This window comes from Pimephales promelas, chromosome 1 (assembly GCF_988280905.1).
Source record: "Pimephales promelas chromosome 1, fPimPro1.hap1.1, whole genome shotgun sequence".
Taxonomy (NCBI): domain Eukaryota; kingdom Metazoa; phylum Chordata; class Actinopteri; order Cypriniformes; family Leuciscidae; genus Pimephales; species Pimephales promelas.
The window spans coordinates 814022-824639 of record NC_142769.1 but is presented as its reverse complement, the minus strand read 5'-3'; the positions used below and the strand labels follow the sequence as shown (position 1 = coordinate 824639).

The 10618-nt window shown below is 40.1% G+C and overlaps 1 protein-coding gene across 1 annotated transcript; it reads left to right on the top strand.

The window, feature by feature from the left end:
* The first annotated feature begins 847 nt into the window (after window positions 1–847).
* arsj (arylsulfatase family, member J) lies at window positions 848–9815 on the top strand. Its single transcript, XM_039690731.2, has 2 exons — window positions 848–1475; window positions 6737–9815. The coding sequence occupies exons 1-2, from the start codon at window positions 1162–1164 to the stop codon at window positions 8112–8114; spliced, it is 1692 nt and encodes a 563-aa protein (XP_039546665.2). The 5' UTR covers window positions 848–1161; the 3' UTR covers window positions 8115–9815.
* The last annotated feature ends 803 nt before the right edge of the window (window positions 9816–10618 follow it).

Sequence of the window (10618 nt, the reverse complement as noted above, 5' to 3'; positions counted from 1 at the left end):
TTTCTTTCAGTGCAAGCCAAGCTGAGTCAGATTCCTTCCTGAGGATGCATTAGCTTTCATGAGTAATGCAGTGGGAGAATTCTCCTCATTGTTCGGTTAAGCATGTGGAAAATTATACATTATCACATTTGAATGCACTTGACAAAAGGATAAGATTTATTTTGTTTGGAAATAAAACATTACCGCAGAAGTAATGCAATACATGAGCGCAGCTGGAATCGTGAAATGCAGGAAATACCCTATAAAACTTAATATCAATGGGAATATGAAATTAACCAAATATTAGAAATGTTTCCAAGTGGACCATTAGCACAGAGAACTGATTAGACCCTGCTTATTACTTCATGCTTTGGGGGAAAAAGTATAAAGGCAATTTATAACTGTAAAAAGAAATGCATTATATATTTATGGTTACTAAACCACATTCCCAGCGGCGTTGTCCGATTCGTTTTATTGAATCGGTTCGTTTAAATGAACCCGTTAAAAAGCGATTCACTTATTCGGTTGAAAGTCCTCGCCGTGTTACTAAACGTTTACACGGGCTGTTTAACGTTTTTCTTTCTGTCAAAATACAACAACAGCATATTTTACTTATATAGCCTACTAACATTTTTGAAGTTTTTAGATTGTTTAGGCTAAATCTAAGTGTTTACTTGTGATAAAGACAAATATACACTAAAATTCACATAAGTGGTCAACTGATGTGTTCCTTCCCAAATTCTATATTTAATTTTCAGTCTCAGCTATCCCTGACGAGCCTTTGCGAGTCGCTCCAAAAGAATCATGAATCGACTCAAACGGATGATTGATTCGCGAATCGGACCTCACTGTCTGTATGGCACTGAAGAAAAACTTAAGCGAAAGATGAGACAGTTCGGGTCTGTCTTTGAGGACAGACGGTTCGACAACGTCTTGATGCTTGGAAATTATGCTAGGCTATAATATGACCCGTTTACATATTCAGGGTTTTGAACATGAAGTGAACTTACACGCCACGGTCGGACAAATCGCGAACCTAATTTCCAAGCGCGCCTGTTATTCCTGATATCATGACATGCAGCGGTGTTATTTTGCGCTGTGAAACGATTAAAGTAGTGGTATCATCTGTTCTGATTTCCATTTTAACTCGTTTACAAACAGGAACGAGTGATTTTAGGTGCAATGCACGGACTAATGGGAAGAAGTGCGATTCTTCTGACGCTTTTGACTACTTTTAGCGGATTTATCAACTCAACATACGGAACATGGAAGAGCAGTTTGCATGCGAATCGCGTAAATAACGTGGAGAAACCTTCCTCTCAGCCTCATATCATCTTCATCATGGTTGACGACCAAGGGTTCCGAGACGTGGGATATCATGGGTCCGAGATAAAGACTCCAACACTGGACAGACTGGCTGCAGCCGGAGTGAAACTGGAGAATTATTATGTTCAGCCTCTGTGTAGCCCGTCCAGGAGCCAGCTGATGACCGGCAGGTGGGACATATCAAAAAACACACTGTATCTGTCAGAAATAGGGGAGTTTGTTTGCACGATATGAAATATATGAAAGAAAATACAATCCATACATTGTGCAGGCAGGAACCCCCAAAAGCCTCCGCATATATAAACAACAACAACAAAAAAGGAACTAATATAAATATTGAAGTCAGAATTGCGTGATATAAAGTTGTAGTTTCGTAAAATAAAGTCAGAATTGTGTGTTGCAATTGTGTGTTATACAGTTTTTGATGTAAAGCCAGAATTGCCCGTTATAAACTCAGAATTAAAGTTTCAATTGCGTTATAAAGCCAGAAATGTGTTATAAAGTTGAAAATACGTGGTGTAAAGTTGCAAATGCGTTATAAAGTCAGAGTTGCTTAAAATAAAGTTGGAATTTCGTGATATAGTCTAAATTGCGTGATATGAACTAGCAATTTCGTGATATAAAGTTGCAATTGTGTGATATAAAGTCAGAATTGCGAGATATAAAGTTAGAATTGTGTGTTATAAAGTCAGAATTGCGAGATATAAAGTCAGAATTGAGATATAAAGTCAGAATAACGAGATATAAAGTCAGAATTGCGAGATATAAAGTCAGAATTGAGATATAAAGTCAGAATTGCGAGATATAAAGTCAGAATTGAGATATAAAGTCAGAATTACGAGATATAAAGTCAGAATTGCGAGATATAAAGTCAGAATTGAGAGATAAAGTCAGAATTGCAAGATATAAAGTCAGAATTGCGAGATGTAAAGTCACAATTGAGAGATAAAGTCAGAATTGCGTGATATAAATTCTAGTCTTATAAAAAAAAATTTCCTCAGAATTACGAGTTAATATCACGCAATTATGACTTTATAACTCACAAGTACAACTTTATATCACCCAATTCTGAGAACTGCGAGATTGTAAACTTACAATTGTGAGGAAAAAAAAGCCAGAATTGTGAGATAAAAAGTCTCAATTACCTTTTTTATTTTGTATTTTGTGGCGGAAACTAGCCTCCATAAGATGCAGGTTCATATTGAAAGTCATTTTCTATATGCGTGATAAAGTCCCCTTTATTTCTATAGCACTTCATACACTACAGATCGTTTCATAGCAGCTTTACAGTGATAACAGGATGCAAACCAGTTGGTGTTTTAGTGTCGAATGCCTGACTCCAGTGTTCCCACAGCGAAACATCTGGTCCACGCCTCGGGAAACGGGAAGGTTGCGAGGAATCTCTTTTGGCAATTTGCTTTGGAAGCGGTGAATGAATCAACTCCTCCCTCAGTCAGTTACAGTGAATGGCTCTCTGGCTGTGAGACGGGGATTTACTGGGTAATATACTGTGGGTCAGGCTCTTCACGGTGTGTGTGTGTGTGACCGTGTTGTGTGGTTTGAATAGATGGATAACATTCATAAGGCATTCTGGGTGATTGTTAGGTGGTTGCTAAGATATTATGGGGTGTTGCTAGGTGGTTGATGGTGTTACTATGCGGTTGCTAGGGTATCCTGGGTAGTTGCTAGGGTGTTGATAGGCAGTTGCTATGGTGTTCTAGGTGCAACTGGTTAGCAACACCTTTGCAACCACCCTAGCAAACGCATAACAACACTATAGCAACCACCCAGAAACCGCCTAGAAACACCCTAGAAACAACCCACAACACCCTAGCAACCAACCAGAACACCCTAGGTGTTTGCTAAGGCATTACTAGGCGGTTGCTAGAGCATTTATAGGCTATTGCTAGGGTGTTCTGGGTAGTTGCTAGGCAATTGCTAGTGTGTTTGTGTGGTTGCTAAGGCGTTGTATGTGAATAATTAAAATTTAAACCGTATTTTGCCCCTTAGAAGTTATTATTGGGACAGTTTCATAAAACAATCCATGCTGAAATGGTTAAAAAAGGTTAAAAATGGAAAGGGAACTTGTTTATGGGGCTTAAAAATTAAATATTATCAGCCCATGACAGGACAGGACACGTTTCTGTCTAGGCTCATGATATAACCCCTTTAATATTTGTTGACAATATTATTTTAAAGAAACACTGCAAATGGAAATGTGTTTCAGCTGCTTTTAGTGGTTAAATTGTCTTAAATTGCCATTCTTTTAAGTGTGAATTGCTTCATCTTTAAAGCGCTTCTCAACAAAAAAAGGGGCTTCACCAAAAAGATTACATTACAGAAAAAGAGGCTTACCTTGGCAAATGCTTAGCCATCTCTCGAAGCTAAAACAGCCGTCTAAATTATTCTAAATGTAATGGAAAGAGACGGGCATTGGTTATGTTTAAGTTGAAACTCGTTCTGCTTCTCTGATGGATGAGTCCAAAAACATCACATCTGCTCATATAAGCAGTGCGTTCAGTTCTTCGTTTTAGCTTTTACCCTTTTAAGGTATTCCCACTGCCATCTGATATAAGGAATGAACTTCTCGTGATTTTCAGCGTCTTCATGGGACAGTCCAGCTGAAAAACCTTCAATCAGACATTATGAAGAGGACTGTGGTTCCTTATCTTTGCACCTTATTTGACACACCTGATTCAGTTCATGAGCACTGTAGTAAAAAGTGGACGAGTTATTGAGAAAATCAGGGGGTTTAGATAAGGAAGGTATTCAAAATATGCAGTTTTGTGGCTCAGAACCAGGAGGCAACCAAACACTAAGGGGGGATAAAGGGGGCTAAATGGCAAATAAGCATAATAAAAGTATGATATTCCTTGTGCACCATTAATTTATACAAGCCTTCACTCTAAAAAACGCTGGGTTGTTTTGGGTTGGGCAAATATGAACATATTCATACTAAAAGCTAAACGTGCCTTTAAAGCAATCGAGTGGCGTTAGAGCACTCTAAAAAAATGCTGGGTTGTTTTAACCCAATTTTGGGTCAAATATGGACAATCCCAGCTGTTGGGTTAAATTTATAAATTGCATTTTTTAATCCAACATTTGGGTTTGTCCATATTTGACCCAAAATTGGGTTAAAACAACCCAACAAAATAACTCCACTCGATTGCTTTAAAGGCACGTTTAGCTTTTAGTATGAATATGTTAGCGGTATGGTTATGAATAAGCTGGTGTGTTAGAAGATATAAGCAATTAAGCCTTCAAAACATACAGTCTCTCACTCAAACGAACTTGGTTGCATTATTTTCCTCTCATCTCTGTAAAAATCTGTATTGGAAAAAGCTCTATATAAATAAAGGTGACTTGACTTGATAAAGCGATTGATTCTTGCGAATCGACACTACACCCTACGTCACACGGATCGTGCCAAAATTGTGTGAGATCCAGTTAACTAAACATTCTCGAGTTGAACTCACTGGCTCACGAATGAGTAAATGATGAGAGAATCGTCAATTCTGGGTGAACTAATTCCTTAAAGATGACTTTGAAGGATCTCCAATCTTCGGATGAGTCTGCTGTGGTCAGTCCTTGAGATGGTTAGTGTGTGGGTTACTGAAAAGAGAAAGGGTGTAATGAATGGCTGGTCTAGTGGGAACGAGGGAGTGTGTTTTAATGCTCTGTGGTCTGAGTTTGATTAGCTGTAGAGAAGAGTATGTTCCCCTTATTGAAAGCAGATGTGGAGCGAACGGCAGAACATGGCTCAGCAAGTCTTCCAGCACAGGCTGGTTAGGGATTCGTGTTTCCCAGTGGCTTTGGTGACCAAAAAAACGAGTCTTGTGGGACATTTGGGTTGTCTGTTTAGTTTAAAGAAAGTAGTGAAACACACTCATTTGTCTAGGATAAAGTTAAAAACGTGTTTCCATTGCGGTCCTTTATGAGATAAGGTACCTATGTCCTATTTACAACAAACTGTTCTGTGTCAGATGCTGTCAATAAGTTGATCCAGTTCTTTAAACGCTCTTGAGTTGAACTCACTGACTCGATCATCCGGTTGTAGCATGAAAGAAAGACCATCTAAATGTGTTTGGAAGAACATGAGAATGAGTAAATGATGAGAGAATGGTCACTTTTGGGTGAGCTAGATGAATTTGAAGGGAGTTACAGAATGAAGCTGTGGTTGGAACTGCATAAGTCCTGATTTCTCGACGGGACGCAGGTTTGAGTTTGGCCTAATCCCGATCCCATTCACTTGATCTGCCATATAACATTACATATTACAACATTACAAGCACACTAGCTGAGTTTACATGGACATCTTTTGTTTCAATCGGAATTAAATCCTTTCCCTTCCTGAGCCCAAAATGTAGGGCCCTATTTTAACGATCTAAGCGCATGGTCTAAAGCAAGTGCACTTAGTGGGTGTCCGAATCCACTTTTACTAGTTTAATGATGGGAAATGGTCGGCGCTCCCGGCGCTGGTCTAAAAGGCTTAATGCAGACTGATCTCATGAAGTAGCGTGTGTATGACACGCCAATTCGTATTTCCATTTTTGGCGTGCTATCAACACGCATAATCGCTTTTCAGCGTGTTTATGAACGCCGTTGACTAAACGTTATTACTGTATATATAAATATATGACTTACCTCAACCCCGTCCCTAAACCTAGCCGTCACTGGGGTTAATGGCATTTATGAGTGTTCCCTTACCATCCTAGGAAAAAAAATGTACATTTTGCTTTGTTTCGCACGGATATTTGACGGCGTGTACAGACACGCGGAATCACTCCGACGTTAATGGCGTAGACATACACGCATACACGCGGATAGCTCAAAATGCATATAGATAAAACGCCACTTGACTCGAAAGTGGCGTGTATGTTTACGCAAAAGTCATGATGTCATGTTGCTTAATGGGTAATATGTGTGTTTTTTGGAACAACATGCAATAAACCAATCAAAGTCTCATCTCCCATTCCCTTCAAAAGCCAGTTCGCCATCGGATTCGCTATTTACACGGCGGAAAAACTGAACGCGTCTCCAGAGTGCAAACGGATCTGCTCGTGCGCGAGGTGAAAACCCAAGCAGACCATCTACGGGACAAGCCGGATTCCACAATTTATCTACACGTAGTCCTTTTATTTGTAATATTTGGCTATTTGCGTCCCTGTGTGTGTAATAAGCAAAGTGTAAGCGGGTTGTGGACCCGCCCATATTATTAATGCGCTCTTGAAATGACAAAAATTGCACCATTGATTTAGATTTAGCAGTCTATTTCAGTTGCCTAGAAAATGATAATCGCGTCAGGCTGAAACTAGCAAAAAACACTTGGGACTCACGCCCTGTGCCGGATGTATGTCTGTCTCTCTCAAATGTCTGTTTTATTCAGTGCTTGTCATGTTTGTTACTAATTTAGTGCATTTTTATGTCCTAGATATCAAATCCACACTGGCCTCCAGCATTCCATCATCCGACCGACTCAGCCGAATTGCCTTCCCTTGGAGAACGTCACCCTTCCGCAGAAACTGAAGAATGCTGGGTACTCTACTCATATGGTGGGAAAGTGGCACCTTGGGTTTTATAAGCGAGGTTGTATGCCTACGCAGCGTGGCTTCGACACCTTCTTTGGCTCTTTGTTGGGTACCGGCGACTACTACAACCATTACAAATGTGACAGCCCGGGGATGTGTGGGTACGATCTTCACGAGGGGGAAGAAGCTGCCTGGGAGCAGGACCATGGCATCTACTCCACCATTATGTATACTCAAAAGGCTGTGAAAATCCTCGAATCTCACAATCCGAATCAGCCAATCTTCCTCTACTTGGCGTACCAGGCAGTGCACTCTCCCTTACAGGTTCCTGCTCGCTACCTCGAACGCTACAAGTCCATCCCAAACTTGCATCGTCGTAAATATGCTGCGATGGTCAGCTGCTTGGATGAGGCTGTACGCAATCTAACTCTTGCTCTCAAGCAGTATGGATATTATGACAACATGGTTATGGTGTACTCCTCAGACAATGGAGGCCAACCAATGGCAGGAGGCAGCAATTGGCCACTCCGAGGCAGTAAAGGGTCTTACTGGGAGGGAGGTATACGGGCGGTAGGGTTCGTACATAGTCCTCTACTGATCAAAAAGGGCACTAGAAGCAGGGCTCTCATTCATATTACTGATTGGTACCCAACACTGGTGATGCTTGGTGAGGGAACGCTAGATGAGAATCAGAGTCTTGATGGCTATGATGTCTGGGAAGCCATCAGTGAGGGACGTCCTTCACCTCGATTGGATATTCTCCACAACATAGACCCCATCTACACCAAAGCCAAGAATGGCTCCTGGAAAGCAGGCTTTGGGATCTGGAACACGGCCATTCGGGCGGCTCTCCGTGTCGGTGACTGGAAGCTTCTGACTGGTGTGCCAGGATATAGTGACTGGATCCCACCGCAGACTTTCTCCACCCTGCTGTTGGCCAATCGTTGGCAAAACGAGCGTGTGAGCTGGGATCGAGGCAAGTCTATATGGCTCTTCAACATCACAGCTGATCCATATGAACGAGTGGATCTTTCCCGACGATACCCACATGTGGTGAAGAAGATGCTATTCAGGCTTCTACGGTACAACAAGACAGCCGTGCCGTGCCGTTACCCCCCCAAAGATTATCGGTCCAATCCTCAGTATAATGGGGGGGTCTGGGGCCCCTGGTACACAGATGATGATGAGGATGAAGATGATAACCATCTCCAATATGATTTAGAACAGATGAAGAGTTGGAAGAAAGGAAAACGAAGAGGGAAATTCAAAAGAAAGACCTGAGGTCTATAGAATTGTTGGCTTCCATTTTGTTTGACATTCTTGGTACCGTAATGAACTCAGGGATGTAGAAGTAATGTTTCAATTCATGATCTTTCTTTTCATACTTTAAATATGTTATATCCCAGTTCAATGTGCAGAGAACTATGGAGTGGAAACACTGTGGGACTTTCAAAGCTTCGCTCTTCATTGTAAAGTATTAAGTTTGGCTCAAGACGTTTTTGGACAGGACAACCCGCGGCAGACTGGAGGAGTGGAAGAAAAGCTTTAGATCAACTCCGTTTGGTGCCTCTAAAGCAGGGCTATTCAATTATCTCCATTCGAGGGCCAGATTATTCAATCGAAAAGTTGAGGTGGGTCGGTGAGGCGGAAGTTGATGATGGTGATGGGGGGTTTAAAGTCTTCTAACTTCGCTCATGGCACAATGTATTCCTCATCAGTCGTGTTGGTGAATGTAGAGGCGGTTTAATCCGATTTAAAACTAGCTAAATCACAGATTGATTTGTGGTTCGTCAGAGAGGTGTGTCGTATTGAAGCGGTTCTCACTGGATGTCGCAACGCTGTTTAATAGTAGCGTCCGGGATCAAGAGTAAACGCAACTCCTTTAAGCTTGCGTTGCGTTATCCGCTGGGCCGTTCCGCGGTAGTTCAAAGAAAACAACTGAAAACAGTGTGATTTGTCCTTTATTTGTTGTTAATGACCGAGAACCGCTTCAGATGAATCCGAGTCGAATCCGAGTCGTTTCAGAACATTACGCAAGTGCGCTCATAGATATCCATAATAAAGGCGGAGTCTTACGGCGGAGTCTCTATCGTCATCACCGGCGGCCATCTTGTCACAGGCAAGCTTTCTGGCAGCTCTGTGGTTCCTGATGTAAGATGAGGGATCGGCACAAACACAAATACCCTTATCTCAATGAAATCTTGACGGATTTACAAACTGTTCGGTTTCTTACAAACGCTATTAACGTCACTATAATTCTGGATGATTATTTATTGATACACTTATTATTCATAAGTGTGCAGTGTCTTAACTACATCGCTGACGTTTATAACAAACCAAACCGTTTGAAAATCGGCAGAAAATTGAGCAAGTTATGGTTATTTAAAAAGTACACGCACCGTTAAAACAATTTTATGAGTGAGCGAGCTGACTGTAGCAAGATGGCCGCCTGTGCGGACGTTAACCTCCATTGGCCAGCAGCGGATGAGATATCGAGCCTTTATTATGGATTATAACTGCTGAAATATTGGCAACGAAAGCGTTTCTCAGGTCCTCACTTGAATAGCCCTGCTCTAAAGGCACAAAACAACAAACCTTCACTGAGGAGTCATGCATGCGGAGGAAGGAAACCACTTGAATTACTACTGTCATAGAGCTTGAATTAAAAAAAATTGGGTTGCATAAGAAACTGGTGCTATTTTCTTATCGAACATTTAAAATGAGACGATTTCGAACCTCGGAAAAACAAACACTTTAGGAAGCATTAAGTGAAGTATTTTTTTAATCACTGTGATGATCTCATTGGTTCAAATATCATTGTTCTGTGTGTTGCTTTGCGTGGTCTGGCACCAGGTAAACTTGAATGTAAGATCAATACACACTTCTTTTTCTCAGTCTCCCCATTTTTTTTTTTTTTTTTTTTTTTTGCTCTCTGGGAAATTTTAAGATTTTAGATTTGGTTTGATGTTAAAAAGACAATAATGGAATGGATATGTACGGAGGCGTATTGCATTCACTTGAAGAAAAAAAATCTACTCTGTTTTTCTGATTTAATGAGTTAATTTTTCATGAGAAATTTTTTTTTGCTCTGTTTTTCTGAATTAACGAGTTAGTTTTTCATGAGAATTTTTTTTTGCTGTTTTTCTGAATTAATGAGTTAATTTTTCATGAGAAATTTTTTTTGCTGTTTTTCTGAATTAATTAGTTAATTTTTCGTGAGAAAAAAAGTTTTTGCTCTGTTTTTCTGAATTAACTCATTAATTCAGAAAAACAGAGCAAAAAAAAAAATCCATGAAAAATTAACTCATTAATTCAGAAAAACAGAGCAAAAACTTTTTTGCTCATGAAAAATTTACTCATTAATTCAGAAAAACAGAGCAAAATAATTTTTTTTCTCATGAAAAATTAACTCATTAATTCATAAAAACAGAGCAAAAAAATTTCCATGAAAAATTAACTCATTAATTCAGAAAAACAGAGCAAAAAAAAAATCCATGAAAAATTAACTCGTTGATTCAGAAAAACAGAGCAAAAACTTTTTTTCTCATGAAAAATTAACTCATTAATTCAGAAAAACAGAGTAGATTTTTTTTCAAGTGAATGCAATACGCCTCCGTAGATATGGGCTTAAATCTATAAACAAAGTATTTGATGGTACTGATTTTCAAGGTATAAACTGAACCGTGCCAACACACACACACACACACACACACACACACACACACACACACACACACACACACACACACACACACACACACACACACACACACTTATAACAAGCA